Raw genomic sequence first — 23,182 nt, 5'->3', positions numbered from 1 at the left:
GCCTGGGGTCAACTGATTAGTCTCTCCTTAGTAACTATCTAGTGGAGCCTGGGGTTAACTGATTAGTCTTCCCTTAGTAACTATCTAGTGGAGCCTGGGGTTAACTGATTAGTCTTCCCTTAGTAACTATCCAGTAGAGTTTTGGGTTAACTGATTAGTCTTCCCTTAGTAACTATCCAGTGGAGCCTGGAGTTGAATGATTAGTCTTCCCTTAGTAACTATCCAGTGGAGCCTGGGGTTGAATGATTAGTCTTCCCTTAGTAACTATCCAGTGGAGCCTGGGGTTGAATGATTAGTCTTCCCTTAGTAACTATCCAGTGGAGCCTGGGGTTGAATGATTAGTCTTCCCTTAGTAACTATCCAGTGGAGCCTGGGGTTGAATGATTAGTCTTCCCTTAGTAACTATCCAGTGGAGCCTGGGGTTGAATGATTAGTCTTCCCTTAGTAACTATCCAGTGGAGCCTGGGGTTGAATGATTAGTCTTGGTCTGGTCCCAGTGATGGCTCCTGGCAAGTAGTGCACTTAATAAGGTTATTTTGGGCCCTTGTAAGACAACAGTGTGGAGTTGAAAACCTACCATTTAATATCCATCTACTGGCTCGTCTCAGTCTGGTGACATTACCGATGTCCAGATGACTTCTTTGAGAGACATACCCGTGACATCCAGATCCTGGGTCAGGCCTTGTAATCATATGCTGGGATTGCAATCATTTATAAACAGGCTCTGCAAATTGTCTAACTGCATATAGCTATATCATAAGTTAGCATATAAATGTGTTACAACAGTATTGAATGTTTTCCCTTAACTTATTTTTCAGGGACATCCAGGGATGGATGGTATTTCGGGTCAAAAGGGTGACATGGTAAGTTTCGACCTGTTTTTTGTTTGCTCCATAAAGGGACTCTGGTTATTCTGTATCAAATGGGTCATATCATGTTATAACGTAGGTACTGATGAACTCATCATTCTCTTTGATATTTGTTTAGGGTGAAGTGGGTGAAATGGGTGTAAAGGGATTACCAGGCCTTGAAGGACCCATGGTGAGCATTTTAATTTGGAAAGATGCTGAAACCGATGAATCAATATGTATGTTTTTAGATAAAACACAGAAGAGTAGACATTCAGTAATCTGGCCAATAAACTTTACAAGTTGTATGCCTTGAAAACAGATTCTAAGAGCTGTTTAAGTCATGTAAACATTTACTTGCCAAGTTGATTGTTTGACTTGGCACATTGAAGCAATAACGACATCACAAATCTGAATGTGTCTTGCTTCTGAAGGCCCACTCTGGCTTTCATACAGAAACATTAGAGTTGACTTCTAACCCATCTTAGAAGTGTGCCAGCTGGTGTTCCACTCACATGTTTTAGCTCCTGGATTTAGTTTAAGCCCCCATAACAACAGAAATGTAAAACACATTTTAGAAATGCCAGGCTGTTTTATAAGTATTTCAATACTGAAATGAGGTAATGCCTGTGTGGTCTAAAGCAGGCGTTCTCAACTGTTATCCCCAGGGCCTACTTTTTCACATTTGAAAAATCTTTCCTATTGTTGTTTTTTTGAGGTAGGCAAATGCTAATTTGACAACACTTTTTGGTAGGTATTTTAACAATAATAATGATAATAATAAAAATAGACCTGAATTCTCCCAAATTAAGTTGTTCTACCAAACATGTTTTTTTTGCAGATAGAGATTAGATCACCTAATAATGACAGCCATTATAAAATTATAAAATTACTTCCCAAGTCCAGTTTCTTTGAACCGTCGACTTTAGAAGACAGTAGCTCCTGAATGCCATAGACAAACCAAAGGTATTCCCATGTGCATTCCCATGTGTTTCTAGTCCTCTCAGATTTACCTGTTTTTAAACACCCAGTGGCAATAAAAAAAAAACATTCAATAATTTCCAACAACTATACTCATTTTGCCATGCGGCGTAGAGAAAACGTGTCCAGTTTTAAAGACAGCTTCTTCTGTTAAGATAAGATATTTAAGGACCAATCTAAAAAACCCTCTCTGTCTGTGTGATTTCAGGGAATCGCTGGACTGCCAGGTCTGAGGGGGGTTCCAGGCGGCACAGTAAGATGTATATATTTATCTTGGTTTTTTTAACAGAAGGGCCGTTTTCTATTGTATGATTCCTATCTGAGCAGACCTGACTTCTCCCATAGGGCTTCAGAGGACCAGATGGAGACAAAGGAGAAGCCGGACCCAAAGGAGACAGGGTAAAGACTTAAAGTAATGCAGTAGTATACAGATCATGACGTCACCAAGTTCATATTAATCTTGCAAGTTTTTATTTGTTGTTGTTTGTACCATTAGTATTTTTGTTCTTCAGGGTTCTGTCGGCGTGTCCGGGTTTCCGGGCCATCAGGGGGATAGGGGTCCGAGTGGACTCCCAGGACATCCTGGTCTGGGAGGTCAAGCTGGTCCCCAAGGCATTCAGGTGAACGTCAGGAGAACAAGTGTATAGTTGTGTTTGTGAAATGGCACAGATCATATTATAAACCTTTTATAGAAGAAGCTCCTGGTTTGAAGCCGCTTTTCTTCTGCAGGGTGAAGACGGAGAGGTTGGCTTCCAGGGGATGATTGGAAAGGAAGGGTTAAAGGTCAGGAGGGTTTATTAGTTAATGTTAATTAGGGGACAATTCGGTCAGCTTCCTACAGAACCTGAGTTTGGATAAAATGACTGACAGCCAAGTCGTGTCAGATTTATTCATAATGTTGATTTTGTGTTTCCAAATAAAGGGCCTCAGGGGGCCTCAAGGCCACATTGGGAAGTCAGGACCTAAAGGACAAAGGGTAACTATCTCCTCAGTCATTTAATAGACGCTCGTAGTAGATGCAGTTATCTCCCCTCTGCCCGAGGATGTTGTTGAGGTGAATGGTCCCACTGTCCGTTATAATCCTTCTAATGTCATCTACTGGGTTCCAGGGTCGCGCTGGACGGCCTGGTCTTTTTGGTAGACCTGGTTTCCCGGTAAGAACACCATACTCACTGTCATATTAATATTACAGACAATCCTTAAATTAGTGGCCTTAAATGATACTGTAGTCATATTTATAACACTGATCGTTCCGGGCTGTTTGTTATCTCTGTGCCAGTCGTTTTTCTATGTCTGTTTGTTATTTCTGTGCCAGTCGTTCTTCTATGTCTGTTTGTTATTTCTGTGCCTGTCGTTTTTCTATGTCTGTTTGTTATTTCTGTGCCAGTCGTTCTTCTATGTCTGTTTGTTATTTCTGTGCCAGTCGTTCTTCTATGTCTGTTTGTTATTTCTGTGCCAGTCGTTTTTCTGTCTGTTTGTTATCTCAGTGCCAGTCGTTTTTCTATGTCTGTTTGTTATTTCTGTGCCAGTCGTTCTTCTATGTCTGTTTGTTATCTCTGTGCCAGTCGTTTTTCTATGTCTGTTTGTTATCTCTGTGCCAGTCGTTTTTCTATGTCTGTTTGTTATTTCTGTGCCAGTCGTTTTTCTATGTCTGTTTGTTTTTCCTACAGGGTTTTAGAGGCCTCATTGGGACTGAGGGAGCAGAAGGAAAGCCTGGTACACAGGTTCCCATTTTATATCTTTTAATATTTTAATTTCACTTAAAAATTAGGATTTTCTACTGACTCCTTGAGCAGGTACTAACCCAGCTATTACAGTAATTATGGATATGTAGCCTATAAACTTCTGTTGATTTGGGATTTTTTCTATGTTCCTTAATACAAATCAATTTCCAGCATGATTTAAACCACGTGTAATGTTTGTTTTATTGTTGTTGTGTGTGAATGTGTGATTGTGTGTGTGAATGTGTGATTGTGTGTGAATTTGTGATTGTGTGTGTGAATGTGTGAATTTGTGATTGTGTGTGTGAATTTGTGATTGTGTGTGTGAATTTGTGATTGTGTGTGTGAATTTGTGATTGTGTGTGAATGTGTGCAATTGCAGGGTGCTCTTGGCTCTGCTGGCGTTCATGGACCTAAAGGAAACAGAGTAAGTCACACCAATTTAACAAATGTACATTAATTAGGACAGAAACACATAGGCAAGTTATGGCTGCTCCTATGGATAACACAATACCAGAAATGTTGTAATCGATACCAATCCCAGCGAAATTCCACGAATCTCGATACCCAATTCGATACCACTGTAAAAAAAACTAAAACAATACATCCCATGTTTTTAAGAAAACAGCAGAGGCTAACACACACACACACACCTCTACTCAGAGAGCAAGCATTAGTTTAAACATGGTGACAGACCATGAATCCAGAAATATTTATCTAAAACGCATTTTAATGACCGATGACAGACTGAACGGTAAGGACCGTAGCCTACTACCACGACCTTTGGTTAAATTATGCTAGTCTTTAGCCATTGCTAGTCTCGCGAGGCCACACCTCCAATCTCATCTAGCCTCCTTGGCCTCCTAGTGACATTCTAGGCCTGGTTTAAGGGGTGCAAACTAGTGATGGGAAGTTCGACTCTTTCTACTCACTCGGATCTTGTAGTAGTTCGAAACGAACCAATCTTTCAACAATTGCACATCACTGGTGCAAATTGATTGGCCCGCTAGTCAGGTAAAAGGTTTACAAGGCCTGGAGATCCTCAAGGGATGGAAGCGCACTCATTCAGCGTCTTTGTAAGACACACTGTAAAGTGCTCATGTGTGACGCTGGTCGGGGCGACCGACTTTGACAGCGAATAGTTGTACATGAGGGTATATTTAACATCCAGTGCGTTTACCCTCCATTGTCTCATAAATCCAGGGATTCTCTGGTCTCGAGGGAGAGGCTGGACAAACAGGCCCGCCAGGCTCTCCGGTATGTCCAGCATGAAATGTCATCATCGTTGAACAGACACATTCTATAACCGTCCCGCCCCAACTCATTACTTTGTCTCTCTGTCAACAGGGTCCTCCGGGAAAGTCTGGGAAAGACGGCAATACTGGAAGACCTGGGGAGAAGGTGAGTACCCTGCACCGATCGCCTCAGTCTCCCGAAAGAATGTGACCTGCTTCTGTCAGTCCTAACAATCCACTCTGTGATGCTCAGGGCTTCCCAGGGAAGGCCGGCATGGATGGTCGGCAGGGACCAGTGGGAATGTATGTAAGTGTTACACGTCCAAACATTGTACGTCCAAACATAATATAGATGATACCCTGGGCTGTGGCGAACAGAATGAGCCTGTTTGTGAATGTCTATTGTGAAGATGATGTACCTGAATGCACTCGTGACTCCATATGTTCACTGAAACGACGATCTGTTTTGAATTGCCTCATGGAAGCCGTATACTGTACGATACGGAAGTGAGCTGGTAATGCTGGCAATAGAACAAACAGTGATGATGACCACGTGACATAGGGGGTAATGCGTTTGGAAAGGTGTTTTGTTAAATCCCACCTTGAGAGTTCATGCACATACACGTGCTACTGTGATCTGTTATTTTACAGAAGGGCAAAAGATAAATATTGATAAATATTTGTGTGAAACAGCCAACTGTTACCGTGGAAATCTATTTGTTCTACAGGGCTACCCAGGAGCTGTGGGTTTAACTGGAAGACCTGGACATTACGGAGACAGGGTACGATATGTCCTTCAGCTCAACACTGCAACCATTACTGTATTAGTAACATAGTTGCTGGTTTACATGTCTCTCTGTGTGTGCGTGTCTGTGCGTGCGTGTGTGTCTGTGTGTGTGTGTGTGCTTGTGCGTGCCCTCAGGGAAAACCTGGTGTGAGAGGTCTTCCTGGCATACGTGGGAAGAGTGGACAACCTGTGAGTAAACTGCACTAACAGTAAAGTTCTGCACAGACGTCTGGACTGAGGTTGGTTGAAATGGGATATGATTTTGGTCTTCCTTTCAGGGACCGAAGGGACACAGCGGGAAAAGAGGGCCCACTGGACCCGCGGTGAGGAAACACCTGTGTTTCAGAGCTCTTGACTCATTTTATACCTCAGACCAACCTGCTCAGGGTTTCCTCCCACAACCTGAATTGATTGGGATTCAAAACTCATTTAAGGCCTCAGACCAACCTGCTCAGGGTTTCCTCCCACAACCTGAATTGATTGGGATTCAAAACTCATTTAAAGCCTCAGACCAACCTGCTCAGGGTTTCCTCCCACAACCTGAATTGATTGGGATTCAAAACTCATTTAAGGCCTCAGACCAACCTGCTCAGGGTTTCCTCCCACAACCTGAATTGATTGGGATTCAAAACTCATTTAAGGCCTCAGACCAACCTGCTCAGGGTTTCCTCCCACAACCTGAATTGATTGGGATTCAAAACTCATTTAAGGCCTCAGACCAACCTGCTCAGGGTTTCCTCCCACAACCTGAATTGATTGGGATTCAATTGCGATTTCTGTGGGTTGTCTTCCTCAGGGCCATCAAGGAGAGACCGGCCCTCATGGCTTACCGGGATTACAAGTGAGTAGCACTTTTGAATCATGTCTTTGTCCTCTTGCGTAGTCAGAAGGCACTTTAACGTTTGTAAGAGTATTTGGTCATTTTAAATGTATGTTTCTTCAGGTATTTATGCTGTATTGATAGACACATGTAGATAGAGGTTTTTGCTGGAGTACCAGGGGGACTGATTCTGGCACTGCAGCAGTACATGGGTACTGGGGCAGCAGCTCAGGTCGCTAGAACCCATTTGGTGATTTGAAATGTCAGAGGTTGAGACGGTGTATCTGGTTTAAGGGTCCTCCGGGGATTTCAGGGCCAGAGGGCAGGACAGGGAAGCAAGGCCCCCCAGGAAACCAGGGGCCTCCGGGGCGTCAGGGGCCAACCGGGCCCGCCGGGTTCCCAGTGAGTGGGTACTTCTAATTTTCTCCTTCCCAATAAAATAATTCCCAGACGGATGTGTGTATTTGTCGTGTTCCGAAGTGGCCTGGCCGCCATTGTTGTGTAGATGAAACGATGTTATCGTTTGACGAAGCCGCTCTGGGTCTGGTAATATGTTTTGTCATCTGAATCCAGGGCACTCCTGGGATGGGTGGAGTGATGGGGCAGACAGGAGATAGAGGGGAGAGGGTGAGTACAAGGCCCTGCGGCACTCATCAATGACAGACTCAACAGAACAGAGCAGTGAGCATGACAGGATTGCTTGGAGCGATGGCACGTTTAGTGACTTGACCTTGTGTGTGTTCAGGGAGCTACAGGCCCTGTTGGTGACACTGGCCCATCTGGACTGGATGGACAGCAGGTGGGCAGCGAATCTATTCTGAAACAGCCATGTACCCAGTCACATCGAAAATGATGGGTTTCTTTTGCTATTTCTTGTATTCACCGAACAAAATGGTATTTTATATACCTTTGAGCTAAGAACTTCATAGACCCTGGCAGACATTGATGACTGTACTGTATTCTAACCCCCCCCCCCCCCCCCACCCCACCCCCAAGGGTCTTCCAGGAACAGTCGGTGAGGAGGGACCGTCTGGAAAGAAAGGAGAACAGGTCTGTGACATTGTCGCAATAGGATTGCAGATTTTGTCCGGGAGTTCGTTTCAAATGTGTTTACTCCCTAAAGAAAGTTCACCTCCTACTCTGTCCCCAACTGTCTGACTCCATTTTTATTGGGACAGGGAGCTCAAGGTCCCTTTGGAAAGCCAGGACCGAAGGGACGCCAGGGTGAGCCTGGGCCAGAGGGGTCCCCAGGGCTGCTGGGTAAACCTGGGTCAAAGGGCAAAGAGGTCAGCTGTCTTACCTTCCCTACCAGCCTCATCTGCAGACACACACTGACATGAGCAGGTCTGGATGTGGTTTCATGTTTCTTTGGGTCTGTTTCAGGGAAAGATTGGAAGTTTTGGCAGTAGAGGAGATCCCGGTCTCAAAGGAGAGAAGGTAATGGAATGAATAATGTTTGAATTGTACAAACGGTTTCTGCTTATTTACAGTTCTTTATGTATGATGCAATGCTAGTATAATGATATTTATTTGACAGAAATGTCACACTTCTTTTTTGTTGTTTTTCCTTTCCAGGGGGACATTGGGCTTCATGGATTCTCTGGTTTAGCGGGTCCTTTGGGGGTTATTGGGGACCGTGGAGAACGAGGAGTGAAGGGGGAGAAAGGCTATGTGGGACTACGAGTGAGTGACTGTATTCTGTAGGAATTACATAGCGGTTTGTAGAGGTGCCATATTGCATCCCTGATCTGTTTCTGTATATCAGGGCCAGGTCGGGTTGATGGGAGAAACTGGACCATCAGGCTTGTCTGGACTTGAAGTAGGTTTGAATAGTTTGTTTTATAGGTCAAAAATGTCTTTTTTTCTCAGTTCTTTCTGCTGTTCCCTTTTTGTGGAATGCTTAGCCAATATGTTATGGTTCTAGGGTGTTCAAGGACCTTTTGGATTGCCAGGGCCTAATGGACCACCAGGGAAGAAGGTACAGTGTGATGATATGATGATGAAATGTTTATGTGTCATATTACAAATATTTTTGCTAACACAGATCGGTCATTTCTCCAGGGAGACATAGGCCCTCATGGCATGGCTGGGATCCCTGGAAACACAGGCCTTGCGGTAGGTACTGCCGGCACACCTGTTGTGCATTTTCATGACTGTTTCAAACTGTATGTAAATATGATAATGCTGCTAGAGACCTCGGTTGATTCCACTGAGCTTCTCTAACGACAGGGGTTGCCAGGAAACAGAGGAGTGAAGGGGGACATGGGGAGAACCGGACCAAAGGTAGGACCTGAGGTATCCACATAGCTGCAGGTTATACTGATGACGGTGACGTTCCAACCTGACGCACAGCGTCTTTAAACCGCACCTGAATGGACCTCGTCGTGTTGTTGCTTTATGGCAGGGCGCCGGAGGTGGCATGGGGAGGCAGGGAGAGATCGGTCCAAAGGGTTTCCCTGGACTAGGGGGGCCCAAAGGCGAGGCTGGGAAAAAAGGAGAACCAGGAGAGCAGGTGAGGCTGACTAAAATGGCTTTGGGTTGGAGATATCTTCCTTTGTAGAGGACACACAAACGTTGTTGACCATGACCATCTGCGTGTCTCTGTTGGCTCCAGGGGGAGGACGGTCTTCCCGGCATCAGAGGGCCTCGGGCACTTTCCGGATTGGACGTAAGAACACAGGAACATGAGGATAGTGGTGGTGGTGGAACGTCTTGGCAACAAGACATAAGTCGATCAAAAATAAATCTTCTACATCTCCTTACTAGGGTTTGCCTGGTGAGGTGGGACCTCAGGGAGCAGTGGGTCTACTGGGACCTCTGGTCAGTGTTGCCGTAACCTGTTGGAACCTACGCACCAAATAACAACGCATTTTCACATATCTTCAACAAAACTAAATGTCTACCAATGATGTTTACGTAAGTCAACATTACCGTCTTGCTCTTTAGGGGCCTATAGGTCAACCAGGCCCTGAGGGGAGACGAGGTCCGAAAGGTCAAAAGGTCAGGGGAAGCTTCACCTTTCGTCTTTAAATACACATATGTGAAATATTCTGAAATACTGTATTTTTTTTAATTCCAAATCTCCACTTCATGTAGTAAGTGATTGTGGGTCTTGCATTTTGTCAGGGGACTGATGGTCAGAAAGGGAATCCAGGAAGGACAGGACACATCGGAAGGAGGGTAAGAATGAAACCATCTCTGATACAGTCTCTCTTTTTTTCATGCTTTTCCAATAATATGGAACCTGATTCTTCAATTGATCCTGAAAGCTATTTTTGTTTCCATTTTAGGGGAGAACTGGAAAGGCTGGAAGCAGAGGCTTAAGCGGGGAGAGAGGAGAAAAGGTCAGTCATAATGCTCAGGACTGTGAGAAACACATGTTATGCCTGATAATGGACTTACATTCATTTTAAGATTTTACCTTTCTATGGCCTTAGGGGACACGGGGATACATTGGTTTAACTGGGCCACCAGGAAGACAAGGACCTTATGTAAGTCATTTTTATATTGTATATCTGTTTCGGATGTTTTGTAATGCACATTTCTGTTCCAGGTGATTCAACTCAGTTATTGTCCCAAAACCCCCCCTTCTTTCTCTCCTTTATCCTCTGGAAGGGGGTGACTGGCGCACGAGGAGAGAAGGGTGACATGGGTGAAGCAGGTGTTAAGGTGAGAACCTGCCATTGAACAGGAGCAACACCTTTAGTCATGAGCCTCTTACTGTAGATTCAAACAAATGATTTCCCCTGAACCTACAGGGAGCAACGGGGAAGATGGGACTCATAGGCCCTCCTGGGGGTCAGGGGTTGAAGGTACTCTCATTTGACCCAAGACGTGTACGAGCCGAATGCAGTGATGCACTGAAATGGTCTATTCAGATTTAGCGTTGATACGTTGTTGAGTCTATATCTCCATACATCTCAATATATTGAGTCCATCGAATGTTTGTTTCAGGGCACTCGGGGCCTTTTGGGAGAGCCAGGGAGAGACGGACTAAAAGGAGAACAGGTTGAATTTACCTTCTAGTATCTGTCTGGTTGGCCTTTTTCTCAAAGCTTGACTGCGTGTTTTGTAACATGCTCAACATGGATTGGAGGTGTGCTGATGGTGATTTGTGTTCTGTCTTTGTAGGGAGACATTGGTCTACGTGGTGAATGGGGGGCCACAGGTCTACCGGGACTTCCTGTAAGTGGTCCTGATCCATGTTATTGTTCAGGTTTTCTGACAAATTTCACAGAAGCTGGTTCCTAGTTTGCCACATTGAATGGGATTTTACAGAAACTGTAGGAAAAATGGAATTCTGAGGAACTGAAGAGAAAATAAAGATTGTTTTCAATGCATCAAATATTTTGCTAATGTGATTCATTTTCACTTTCTAAAGGGTTTGTTTGGAGAAAAGGTATGTTAAGGGCAGTTATCTAAATAAGTAAAAAAAAAATTGTACATGTATTTATTGAACATTGGTGGACGGTGACTAAATTGGCTATTTGCCTTATCAGGGTCTAAAAGGATTTCCCGGAAAATCTGGGCCTGTTGGAGTTCGAGGCCTCCCTGTGAGTGTGAACCTACTCACACAACATTAGAATGCCAGCCTTTCCACATCTGTTTTAATTACATTCAATTGATCTCAGACCCAATCTGGCCACATGGGGCAGTTTAACTATCATACATTGTGTTTGTTTTTCCTTGTTTACGATCAGGGCCTCCCTGGTCCTCCTGGCCCCCCCGGAACCTCTCTGAACCTCACTCTGGAACAAATGAAGGCAAGTTGTTAGTAACCTATCAAATTCAACCCATACACTTAATGTAATTTGGGAATTCCCTTGAATTTTGAAACTAAAGAAGTGTAGTCTCAACTAGTAATACCAACTTGTGCGTGCGTGTGCACTTGTGTGCACGTGTGTGCGTGCGCGTGTGTGTTTTTGTGTGTTTGTATGTGTGCCTCAACAGGACTTCATGTACCTGTCAGACAAGCCCAACTACCTCCTAATCCAGACTCTGCTGGATTCATTGCACCAGAACCTTCGCATCTTCATAGATCCACCAGATGGCACCAAAGAACACCCGGCTACTACCTGTTTGGAGCTCTGGCTCTCCCAGCCCAGCTACAGCAACGGTATGGGTCCCATCCACAGGATCAACATCCACTTCAGTGTGACACTTTCTCCATTATATTCTAATTCCATGTTCTTTTAGATCAGGTATCAGTGCATCGTAAATATACAGTGTGGTTATTTGTGTGGGAGGAGCCCTGCTTACATTCTGATGTAAGGTTTGTATGTGGCAGGGATGTATTACATTGATCCAAACCAGGGCAGTCCGGCTGACGCCCTTCTGGTCTACTGTGACTTCATTGCTGCTGCTCCCATGACCTGTCTGTCTGCAGTCAAGCCTCAGGTACTTCCAAAGAAAGCACACAGTCGTTTTGGGACCCTCTGAACTATAGAAATGATCATATGGCAGTAATGTATACTACATAATAAGTCGATATATGTCACAACTCCAGGTGCCGATGAAAGCTTGGCTGAAGGATTCTGGGACCAAAAACACATTTCATTGGTTGAGTTCAATGGAAGAAGGCTTTCAGGTGAGGCAATAGTCCGATCCGGACTCCCATCTCCTAAGAATGATTTTGGGGTTTGAAATAAACTGTTCTTTGCATTCCGTCTTGCAGTTTGAGTATCTAGTGCCTGATGTGGTTCAGATGAGGTTCCTTAAGTTGAGCAGCAGACTCACAAGTCAAACCATTACCTACTCCTGCCGGCCTGGGAACAGACAGGGACCACATGAGAGAGAGGTGAAATTCCTGGCCAACACACGAAGACAGAGTTACCTGGGCACTTTGAAAGATTGCATGGTATGTTTTTAGTCTATACATGTTTCCGTGTATTGTATTAAATCAGAGGTGTCAAACTTGTTTTTCCCTAGGATGCTTTAATCGGCCTTCTGTGATGGCCCGACTGAAATAAATGGTCTTTTGTCCATAGTTTTAAGGAAATGTGTGTGTGCTCCCTGACTGTCTGGCTTTCATTTAGATGTTTATTAGCAGGCCAAACTGTTTCCTCCTCATCTGAAATATGTTTGATATCCCTCTATTCTTTTTTTGTTCAGATCAGTCATTAATGTCCACCAAGTCAATGGTGAATACTGTCATTATTAGCATCATTTATGCACCCTCTTCCTCCCCCCTTTTTGCTGGACCGTGTAAATGGAGTCGGCTAAGAAGAGCGAATGACTCTTACTAAGTGAGTGAGTGAGTGACTGACTCACTGACTGAGTGACTTACTACCCCTTGTTAAATAGCGTAGTGGTTAGAGAAGCGGACATGCGAACTATAGGTCCCGAGTTCGTATCTCGTCGAAGCCAATTACGCATTATGAATTATTACATATAGTCGAAAACTTTGCTGGCTAAAACCTCCGGTGACTACACAGAAATAAAACAGTTTACGGTTTATAGTGCGACTCTTTCTGGTGGATTTTCGAAGTACGCATCTGTGCATGCATTTTGGGTTAGGACGGACAAACACATTTGCTGGCTACAACATAGGCTACAGTAGTTACGTTACAGTGAGCCTTAACTAAAACTGTGTACGGTATTGTGAACAACCACATTTATTTAATTTATTTCCACAATTCTCTCGTCGTTTCACTTGATGAAAAAGTTAGTTATCGTCACCTTTCTTGATAGTTATTGTATCAATGTAATTCACGAATGAAAGAAAAAAGTATGTTGTTATGCCATGAAAGAAAAAAAGTGGTTCTTATGCCATAAAATGACAAATGGCTTTGTCAGACTCGCTAGCAGTTGCTCAATTCCTATGACTGTTCCAGTAAGTTATACTGGTAATGCCTATTACTCGCTAGTAAGCTGTTCAAACAGCCAATGGCAAAAGCTAACAGATCATAGACACTATTTGTGATGGAGGTAAACTTAGTAAGAAACGTTAGTCAGTTTAACTATTTCAATATCATTCACGAATGTCCAATTAGCTTTTAAAACGGCCAGTGGCAAAAGAGAGATTTGTTCATAGACCCAAGAGGCTATACTGACACCAGTCAAATGTAGAGCTCTGTGGTGTAGTGGTTAGCGACACAGCCTTCCATGTGGATGACCTGGGTTCGTATCTCAAGAGGGCAATACTTTCTATTGTGGTCCAGCTGAACTAGGCTTGCCTGGTTTCTTGTTTTCTTTTTCTTATGCTTATTCTCACAGTCATTCACTCAGTCTCACACAAAAAAAATACAGATACTATACTATGTAAGTGGTGCGTTGTCCCTTGCTTTTATATCTGGCAGATGAGAAGGCACATGCTCCAGGAAAATCACAAAACAACAGGCACGCGTGTTGGTGCACTGTCTCCAGTGAAACTGTAACAATGTGTGCAGTTGGAATCCAGTGCATTTGTCTGTCTGTCACTCTACAGCCTCCCCCGAAGAGGGAGACTTTAAAACTTGTAATGTACTTTGTTTTTCCTCGGCAGCCCTCTGAGAAGCTGGAATCTAGAGGCCGTCGTGAATCAGTGTTCCAGTTTGAGAGTGAGGACCTAGATATGCTTCCCCTGAGAGATCTGGCAGTTTTCGGCAACAGTGACCTCAAACCTGAGTTTGGATTTACAGTTGGTCCCGTTTGCTTTAGCTAAAGGACAACATACACGCTGCCAAGAGCTGAAGAAACAGCCAGACATGAACCAGCCAGTCGGGAAAATGACTTTAAAAGTGGGACAGGGAAGGGCATCGTAATCTGTCCACTTCTCCTGATGTTTGTGTTTATTGGCAAGAATGAGTAGAACTACCGACCAACAGGACTTTTGTCTCTACAGAGACGTACCGGTTGTAAATTGGTTGTTTTATCAATGTTCAGAGGTCAGGGCTATTCTGAGAGAAATTATGTTTGTATTTTGTTTACACTGATTTTATTTGATTTATTTAAACATATTTATGTAACTGGTTTAAATGACAATTGTTTTTAAATACTAAAGGTTGCTTTAATTTCGTTTTTGCATATATTCCTGTAATGAATTCAGGTATGTTCTTGACAAAGAACACTGTGGTTTACACGTAATTGTTACTGCTGCAACAAAACAGTATGTCACAAACTGAGTAACATAATGTCTGTTTTATTAACTTGTGCTCATTCAGCTTTGTTCTACTACCCTACACCAGTTAGTAACTGGAAATAGTTATCCCCTAGTCAAAAAAACTGAAATTAAAAAGAATCCTGGTTATTATATGGAAATATGAAAGATGTGCATCTAGTGACTATGCATGCATTCTTGCTGCATCTGTTAGATGCAGTAGAATTTACTTATTTCTTAATTGTCAAGTTGTGAAGTTTTAAAGTTTGATGATGCAGAGGCACAATGCAGTACAGTAAACATACTGTCAATGGTAATATACTGTACAGAGGTCATTCAAGAAGATCAAACATCACATTTGCGGTTGATTTGTGTTCCTTTACCTATACCTTATTTGATGTCCATCTGTAGGCTCCCCTTTAATCTTTGTCAGTGTATCACGTAATTTACATTCTGACCTGGCTTGTTTCTAGAAGACCATTCACCTCAACTGAAATGTTTTTGAAATTAGGTTAATGGAAACCCTCAGTCCTGATTTAAATAGAAATTCTCCATGAGGGACTTTTGTGGGGCTTTAATAACGTGCTTTAATACAAAATCAAGCCATCTGCAAATTTAACTGAATCAAACAGCTGCACTCCTTTTTTAAAACTGCTTTTCTCCATACCTCTGCTTGCAACGAAGGAACTGCTACATTACAAATCGAAGGCCATCTGCAAGAGCTAGGCGTGTTTGTTGGAGGGATGCATGCATGCAATATTTTATGCAATTTTGGTTAGATGCTATATTCGTACACCATTCGTTTTAATGGGATTCAAGTAAAGTAATTATGTTCACGTTTTATTTTGTGCACAACTGTAAATCACCGTATCTGTCATTTTATACTCGTCCGTAATCTCGTCCACTTTGAGAATATTTTATATTTACGCATATGTTGTCTTGTCGGATTCGCTCAACTTGTGTTTTGGTAGACAGATAGGGTACCTTGCTATTCGCTTTTTTTTCAAAATGCATTTTGGGGTAGAAGAACGTGCAAAAAAGTATGATTGTGAGACCGCGGTAAAGGTGGCTTATTCAGACTGATCGTCAGTACACAACGAAACATGCCAGAAATAACTACATTTATTCAATTGAAATTTCCTGAATATGCTCACGATAGTGACCAAGCAACACTTTGTTTTTCCATATCGATGTCATTTTACGTTTTGGAGGCGAAATGTATGTACAATTTCTCACTTCCCCTACGAGGGTAAACGCACTGTCTTGAAAGTGCACCGTTACCTATTGCTCGGCCACGACATTAATGTAATCAACATAAAACAGTGATGACCCCTCCTCGTTTTTCATTCATTATTACGCTATAAAAGTTATTTTACTCTGACCTGACTGGGCAGTCATCATTATAACTAACTACTATCGTTTCAGGGTCATGCCCTTTCATGAACACCACTTTAACGATTTAGTAATTATTCAGAATGTGTATTCCAATAAATGTCAATAGCGCTGACCCAATGTAACTTTCATCAATATCACCAAATAATATATGTTGTGGGACCTCTGTCCTACAATCTAAATAATAAATGTAAAAATGTTATACCATGGACCTACCAGCTAATGACATTTATTTGAATAAAACGGTTTTAAAACAATTAATAATTCCACATACTTGAAAATGTGTCAACCCAAGTGATGGTAGGGCAGATGTCCTTGAGCATATAGCAATTGCTTATACTCATTAATAATTTATTTAATTGCAAAAATATGAAGAAAAATCATGTTGATGGTAGAGCAGATGTTTTTTAACCTATATGAGTTGGTTGTATTGATGAACGTTATATTAGGTCAGTAAGAGTTGTTGACTTTTATTTGAATAGAAATGCAGTACAAACTCCTAATCCTTGCCAAAAAAAAAAAACTAAGTGATGGTAATGCTAGGGCAAATGTTTGTTAACCTATTTCAGTGGGTGATATTGGAAGCTATATTGGGTCAGTCAAAGTTATTATATTTGAATAAAAAGCACAAAAAAGTAGTTTGACAATTTTGGCAACAAAGGTCTGAGAGCTCATTACAGTTTTTAGATGTATATGTCATTAGGTTGTAAAAGTAATGGCATATTTCAGGTAACACTAGATTCATTGTGCACTTTTAAGCACCATTATGGTCCCTTATCTAAGAATATACAGTATCTCACAAAATGTAATACACAGTTTTGTAAATATTTGATTATATCTTTTCATGTGACAACACTGAAGAAATTATACTTTGCTACAATGTAAAGTAGTGAGTGTACAGCTTGTATAACAGTGTACATTGTTATAACACTGTCCCCTCAAAATAACACAACACACAGTCATTAATGTCTATACCGCTGGCAACAAAAGTGAAAATGAACAAATTGGGCCCAAAGTATACATTTTTTGTATGGCCACCATTCTTTTCCTGCACTGCCTTAACCCAATTGGGCCTGGAGTTCACCAGAGCTTCACAGGTTGCCACTGGAGTCCTCTTCCACTCCTCCATGATGACATCACAGAGCTGGTGGATGTTAGAGATCTTGCACTCTTCCACCTTCCGTTTGAGGATGCTCATTAGGGTTTAGGTCTTGAGTCCATCACCTTTACCCTCAGCTTCTTTAGCAAGGCAGTGGTCGTCTTGGAGGTGTGTTTGGAAGAGAAGGGATCATGCTCTGCTTCAGTATGTCACAGTACATGTTGGCATTCATGGTTCCCTCAATGAACTGTAGCTCCCCAGTGCCGGCAGCACTCATGCAGCCCCAGACCAGGACACTCCCACCACCATGCTTGACTGTAGGCAAGACACACTTGTCTTTGTACTCCTCACCTGGTTGCCGCCACACACGCTTGACACCATCTCAACCAAATAGGTTTATCTTGGTCTCAAAGAAGAGGCTTCCTTCTGGGAACACAGCCATGCAGACCAATTTGATGCAGTGTGTGGCGTATGGTCTGAGCACTGACATGCTGACTTCCCACCCCTTCAACCTCTGCAGCAATGCTGGCAGCACTCATACATGTATTTCCCAAAGACAACCTCTGGATATGATGCTGAGCACGTGCACTCAACTTCTTTGGTCGACCATAGCGAGTTCTGAGTGAAACTTGTCCTGTTAAACCGCTGTGTGGTCTTGGCCATCGTGCTTCAGCTCAGTTTCAGGGTCTTGGCAATCTTCTTATAGCCTAGGCCATCTTTATGTAGAGCAAAAATTCTTTTTTTCAGATCCTCAGAGAGTTTTTTGCCATGAGGCGCCATGTTGAAATTCCAGTGACCAGTATGAGGGAGTGTGAAAGCGATAACACCAGATTTAACTCACCTGCTCCCCATTCACACCTGAGACCTTGTAACACTAATGAGTCACATGACACCGGAGAGGGAAAATGGCTAATTGGGCCCAATTTGTTCATTTTCACTTAGGGGTGTATTCACTTTTGTTGCCAGCGGTATAGACATTAATGACTGTGTGTTGTGTTATTTTGAGGGGACAGAAAATGTACACTGTTATACAAGCTGTATACTCACTACTTTACATTGTAGCAAAGTGTCATTTCTTCAGTACTGTCACATGAAAAGATATAATCAAATATTTACAAAAATGCGTGGGGTGTACTCATTTTTGTGAGATACTGTACATGGCCCAGCTGACAAACGTTGGTTCTAAGAACCCCCTGTGAATGTTCCCTGAAGGTTACATTCTTGGGAAGGTATCAATGCATTTTTAGTGCATGTTAGTGCAAAGTACATACGGTTTTCACATATGTTTTTCTTAACTTTATTTAGGTTGTTGCTTAGAATTCTGAGCCATCATAGGGGTTGCTTAGAATCCTGAGCCATCATAGGGCTTAAGAAATGTCAACGAACAGGCAACCAGTTTAAAATTGATTTCCTACTTGCACTGTATGAACATATATGGTATAGTAAACCTTCTCTCCTTTAACTTGTAGACATCTGCATCAAATTGACCTGCAAATGAGATTAAAAAATCCAACACTTTATTACTTATTATTATATCATACATTTATTCATTTGTAGTAGGCTTTTGTTAAAATGTTACAAATACATGGTTGATATTAATATAATGTTTTGGACTTTTTACTGCTTTTCTAGACATCCAATGTGCATTATACAGTGGGGAGAACAAGTATTTGATACACTGCCGATTTTGCTGGTTTTCCTACTTACAAAGCATGTAGAGGTCTGTAGTTTTTATCATAGGTACTCTTCAACTGTGAGAGACGGAATCTAAAACAAAAATCCAGAAAATCACATAAATAATTAATTTGCATTTTATTGCATGACATAAGTATTTGATCACCTACCAACCAGTAAGAATTCTGGCTCTCACAGACCTGTTAGTTTTTCTTTAAGAAGCCCTCCTGTTCTCCACTCATTACCTGTATTAATCGCACCTGTTTGAACTTGTTACCTGTATAAAAGACAACTGTCCACACACTCAATCAAACAGACTCCAACCTCTCCTCAATGGCCAAGACCAGAGAGCTATTTAAGGACATCAGGGATAAAATTGTAGACCTGCACAAGGCTGGGATGGACTACAGTACAATAGGCAAGCAGCTTGGTGAGAAGGCAACAACTGTTGGCGCGATTATTAGAAAATGGAAGAAGTTCAAGATGTCGGTCAATCTCCCTTGGTCTGGGGCTCTATGCAAAATCTCACCTCGTGGGGCATCAATGAACATGAGGAAGGAATGGGAGAAGGTCATATGGTCCAAACTCAACTCACCGTGTTTGGAGGAAGAAGAAGGATGAGTATAACCCCAGGAACACCATCCCAACCGTGAAGCATGGAGGTGGAAACATCATTCTTTGGGGATGCTTTTCTGCAAAGGGGACAAGACGACTGCACCATATTGAGGGGAGGATGGATGGGGCCATGTATCGCGAGATCTTGGCCTACAACCTCCTTCCCTCAGTAAGAGCATTGAAAATGGGTCGTGGCTGGGTCTTCCAGCATGACAATGACCCGAAACACACAGCCAGGGCATCTAAGGAGTGGCTCCGTAAGCAGCATCTCAAGGTCCTGAAGTGGCCTAGCCAGTCTCCAGACTGGAATCTAATAGAAAATCTTTGGAGGGAGCTGAAAGTCCATATTGCCCAGTGACAGCGCCGAAACCTGAAGGATCTGGAGAAGGTCTGTATGGAGGAGTGGGCCAAAATCCCTGCTGCAGTGTGTGCAAACCTGGTCAAGAACTACAGGAAACGTATGATCTCTGTAATTGCAAACAAAGATTTCTGTAACAAATATTAAGTTCTGCTTTTCTGATGTATCAAATACTTATGTCATGCAATAAAATGCAAATTAATTACTTAAAAATCATACAATGTGATTTTCTGGATTTTTGTTTAAGATTCCGTCACTCACAGTTGAAGAGTACATATGATAAAAGTTACAGACTTCAACATGCTTTGTTATTGGGAAAACCTGCAAAATCGTCAGTATATCAAATACTTGTTCTCCCCACTGTATATAGTAAGAAAGGAAAAGTCACCTCATCCGCCATCCACATGTAACTCTTACTTGATGGGGAAACCGCTAATTGAGTTAAAAACATGGTTTTATATTTTTTATTTAACTGTGACCGAAAACCTTAACTATAACTAATTATTTAAAATAACGATTTTAACTAGAACCACAGATTCTGGAAGCAAATACTCAGTGACTCCCTCCTCTGGAGAAGCCGTATATATTCAGGGAATTCTGAATTTGTTGAGCTATTTTATTTCTGAAATACGCCTTGGGTGGCTTTGAAGTTTATGTTTGAAAAAAAGTTTGATTTTAGGAGCTTTTATATTGTGATTTACTTTATGCTGGCAATTTTCTTGATTTTCTTAAAGCGTTTTATTCAACCAGGATTATTTTTTTTCTTTACATGCATCTGACATACTTATTATTTTATTGTATTGAAATTAATGAATAAATTAATTGGAATTATCACGATCAATGTATAGAGCATTAATGACACAGTGAGAGTAACTGCACTCAAACAAGTGGAAACTATAAGCTATTTTATTTACACTGACACCTAAAGCAGTTGAAAATGGTGGGATTTTGCTAGATCAGAATGGAAATTACCTATATGATGTCTGTTTCATGAAAGTTAAAAATCAAGTGAGCTTTAATATTTCAAAGACAGGCGTGGTCTCAAAAAAGGGAGTTCTATTAATTCCCATGGAATGCCCCAGGTAAGCGGGTGACGTTGGGTTCACTGGGTCAGTTCGTTTTGCAAGGCCCAGTACCCCGGACAGTGGCGGCTGCAAACATTAGGCAAGGTAGGCAGCCGGGCATAGGGCCCATTAAAATTCAAACTGAAATCAAATGTACATTTTTTTATAATAAATTGTTTCTTTATATTTATTTTTTTGTCTTAAGATCTGATCGTGTTACTCAACATGATACTCAAATTAAATCCTGCCTTGTAATATATTATTTTGTTTGGGACTGAAACCCCCTCTCTTACTCAAATGATCTGTCCCATATTGTTTCTCACCGCAGCAGCCGGAAAGACATTAGATAATTTACTCAGTCAGCCTGAGCCTGCTACACTACACAAGAGATGGACAGAAACAATTTTTAAATATGAAACACTCATTTGTGAGTGGGGCAGAAAAAACAAGGAAGGAGGAAAATAGCGTGAGTGTCCATCACAGTAGTAGCCTAGCGGCTGCGGCTACTACTTGTGTCATATACTTAAATAGCTTAGCAGGTGTGGCTATTACTGAATATGATGGTTTGACTATCAAATAAGAAACCACTTTTCCTGACCTAGACCTCCACAAATGGCCACCAGAGAGGGTTAGGAAGACATTAATTCAATTCCATAATGTCGTTCTTCTAACATCACTCATTTTGATTATAATGATGCGTGGTGAGACTGGGCCGGGGTGCAAGCTGTTGTAAAGTTGATGATGGGGCCTCGACCAATCTTTGCCTAGGACCCCCAAATCACTAAAACCACTACTGACCCCGACTAGGAGGAGTTTGCATGTCAGGAAAATTTTGGTCCTGAAGCATGAATCCTTGGTAAATATAACAAAGCGGTTAAATCCCACATTTGTTTGCATGAAAAGCTAAGAGCACTATACACTCACCTAAAGGATTATTAGGAACACCATACTAATACTGTGTTTGACCCCCTTTCGCCTTCAGAACTGCCTTAATTCTACGTGGCATTGATTCAAGGTGCTGAAAGCATTCTTTAGAAATGTTGGCCCATATTGATAGGATAGCATCTTGCAGTTGATGGAGATTTGTGGGATGCACATTTGTGGGAAGCTCCCGTTCCACCACATCCCAAAGATGCTCTATTGGGTTGAGATCTGGTGACTGTGGGGGCCATTTCAGTACAGTGAACTCATTGTCATGTTCAAGAAACCAATTTGAAATGATTCGAGCTTTGTGACATGGTGCATTATCCTGCTGTAGCCATCAGAGGATGGGTACATGGTGGTCATAAAGGGATGGTCATGGTCAGAAACAATGCTCAGGTAGGCTGCGGCATTTAAACAATGCCCAATTGGCACTAAGGGGCCTAATGTGTGCCAAGAAAACATCCCCCACACCATTACACCACCACCACCAGCCTGCACAGTGGTAACAAGGCATGATGGATCCATGTTCTCATTCTGTTTCCGCCAAATTCTGACTCTGCCATCTGAATGTCTCAACAGAAATCGAGACTCATCAGACCAGGCAACATTCTTCCAGTCTTCAACTGTCCAATTTTGGTGAGCTCGTGCAAATTGTAGTCTCTTTTTCCTATTTGTAGTGGAGATGAGTGGTACCCGGTGGGGTCTTCTGCTGTTGTAGCCCATCCGCCTTAAGGTTGTGCGTGTTGTGGCTTCACAAATGCTTTGCTGCATACCTTGGTCGTAATGAGTGCTTATTTCAGTCAAAGTTGCTCTTCTATCAGCTTGAATCAGTTGGCCCATTCTCTTCTGACCTCTAGCATCAACAAGGCATTTTCGCCCACAGGACTGCCGCATACTGGATGTTTTTCCCTTTTCACACCATTCTTTGTAAACCCTAGAAATGGTTGTGCGTAAAAATCCCAGTAACTGAGCAGATTGTGAAATACTCAGACCAGCCCGTCTGGCACCAACAACCATGCCACGCTCAAAATAAATCACCTTTCTTTCCCATTCTGACATTCAGTTTGGTGTTCAGGAGATTGTCTTGACCAGGACCACACCCCTAAATGCATTGAAGCAACTGCCATGTGATTGGTTGATTAGATAATTGCATTAATGAGAAATTGAACAGGTGTTCCTAATAATCATTTAGGTGAGTGTATGATCTGTGGTTTAAAGGAGCCATGTGAACGTTTTTTTTTTTTTTTACTATAGCCTACTACTAGCATAAATAAATCATACATGACCAGATCTGATCTGATCTGCAGTTAATGTTTTATGATTAAGTAAAAAATAAAAAATAAAACACAATGTTTCTGCATGCTTGAGTTATTCCCCATTTAAACTTTCGTCTATAAGATTGTATTGACTTTTACTTGTAGTCTCCTTATACACTCACAATACTATATCCCCCACTCTAAACCACCCTGAACTAGGGAATGGAAGAAGTAGACACATCGTGTCATTATTTAATGTTTAGAATCCTGCCTCTAATTTATTGTACACTTAGAGGCAGGATTCTGCACTGTACACATTTAAGTGAAATCT

General features: G+C 42.1%; 1 protein-coding gene across 5 annotated transcripts in view; it reads left to right on the top strand.

Annotated features, from left to right (window-relative positions):
- si:dkey-61l1.4 (collagen alpha-1(I) chain) overlaps window positions 1–16,641 on the top strand; it is a 59,043-nt gene extending 42,402 nt beyond the window's left edge. For 3 of the 5 annotated variants that reach the window (XM_020052374.2, XM_034296545.1, XM_020052378.2), the window contains 47 exons: window positions 819–863; window positions 988–1,041; window positions 2,038–2,082; window positions 2,175–2,228; window positions 2,342–2,449; window positions 2,559–2,612; window positions 2,752–2,805; window positions 2,939–2,983; window positions 3,500–3,553; window positions 3,933–3,977; window positions 4,754–4,807; window positions 4,898–4,951; window positions 5,039–5,092; window positions 5,514–5,567; window positions 5,708–5,761; window positions 5,851–5,895; window positions 6,369–6,413; window positions 6,687–6,794; window positions 6,966–7,019; window positions 7,138–7,191; window positions 7,389–7,442; window positions 7,571–7,678; window positions 7,776–7,829; window positions 7,968–8,075; window positions 8,158–8,211; window positions 8,317–8,370; window positions 8,454–8,507; window positions 8,622–8,687; window positions 8,797–8,904; window positions 9,007–9,060; window positions 9,159–9,212; window positions 9,339–9,392; window positions 9,519–9,572; window positions 9,683–9,736; window positions 9,830–9,883; window positions 10,008–10,061; window positions 10,151–10,204; window positions 10,347–10,400; window positions 10,524–10,577; window positions 10,774–10,791; window positions 10,892–10,945; window positions 11,093–11,155; window positions 11,343–11,508; window positions 11,680–11,789; window positions 11,899–11,979; window positions 12,067–12,249; window positions 13,876–16,641. In XM_020052374.2, the coding sequence (XP_019907933.2) occupies window positions 819–863; window positions 988–1,041; window positions 2,038–2,082; window positions 2,175–2,228; window positions 2,342–2,449; window positions 2,559–2,612; window positions 2,752–2,805; window positions 2,939–2,983; window positions 3,500–3,553; window positions 3,933–3,977; window positions 4,754–4,807; window positions 4,898–4,951; window positions 5,039–5,092; window positions 5,514–5,567; window positions 5,708–5,761; window positions 5,851–5,895; window positions 6,369–6,413; window positions 6,687–6,794; window positions 6,966–7,019; window positions 7,138–7,191; window positions 7,389–7,442; window positions 7,571–7,678; window positions 7,776–7,829; window positions 7,968–8,075; window positions 8,158–8,211; window positions 8,317–8,370; window positions 8,454–8,507; window positions 8,622–8,687; window positions 8,797–8,904; window positions 9,007–9,060; window positions 9,159–9,212; window positions 9,339–9,392; window positions 9,519–9,572; window positions 9,683–9,736; window positions 9,830–9,883; window positions 10,008–10,061; window positions 10,151–10,204; window positions 10,347–10,400; window positions 10,524–10,577; window positions 10,774–10,791; window positions 10,892–10,945; window positions 11,093–11,155; window positions 11,343–11,508; window positions 11,680–11,789; window positions 11,899–11,979; window positions 12,067–12,249; window positions 13,876–14,034 (3,168 nt within the window). In that variant the 3' untranslated portion in view covers window positions 14,035–16,641. Of the gene's footprint in view, window positions 1–818; window positions 864–987; window positions 1,042–2,037; window positions 2,083–2,174; window positions 2,229–2,341; window positions 2,450–2,558; window positions 2,613–2,751; window positions 2,806–2,938; window positions 2,984–3,499; window positions 3,554–3,932; window positions 3,978–4,753; window positions 4,808–4,897; window positions 4,952–5,038; window positions 5,093–5,513; window positions 5,568–5,707; window positions 5,762–5,850; window positions 5,896–6,368; window positions 6,414–6,686; window positions 6,795–6,965; window positions 7,020–7,137; window positions 7,192–7,388; window positions 7,443–7,570; window positions 7,679–7,775; window positions 7,830–7,967; window positions 8,076–8,157; window positions 8,212–8,316; window positions 8,371–8,453; window positions 8,508–8,621; window positions 8,688–8,796; window positions 8,905–9,006; window positions 9,061–9,158; window positions 9,213–9,338; window positions 9,393–9,518; window positions 9,573–9,682; window positions 9,737–9,829; window positions 9,884–9,945; window positions 10,062–10,150; window positions 10,205–10,346; window positions 10,401–10,523; window positions 10,578–10,773; window positions 10,792–10,891; window positions 10,946–11,092; window positions 11,156–11,342; window positions 11,509–11,679; window positions 11,790–11,898; window positions 11,980–12,066; window positions 12,250–13,875 lie in introns of those variants that run through there. The other 2 variants (XM_020052375.2, XM_020052379.2) reach the window with 2 other exon arrangements.
- The last annotated feature ends 6,541 nt before the right edge of the window (window positions 16,642–23,182 follow it).

The sequence above is a fragment of the Esox lucius genome, chromosome 13 (assembly GCF_011004845.1).
Source record: "Esox lucius isolate fEsoLuc1 chromosome 13, fEsoLuc1.pri, whole genome shotgun sequence".
Taxonomy (NCBI): domain Eukaryota; kingdom Metazoa; phylum Chordata; class Actinopteri; order Esociformes; family Esocidae; genus Esox; species Esox lucius.
Note: the sequence above shows the minus strand (reverse complement) of the source record. Positions and strands in the feature narration are given on the sequence as shown.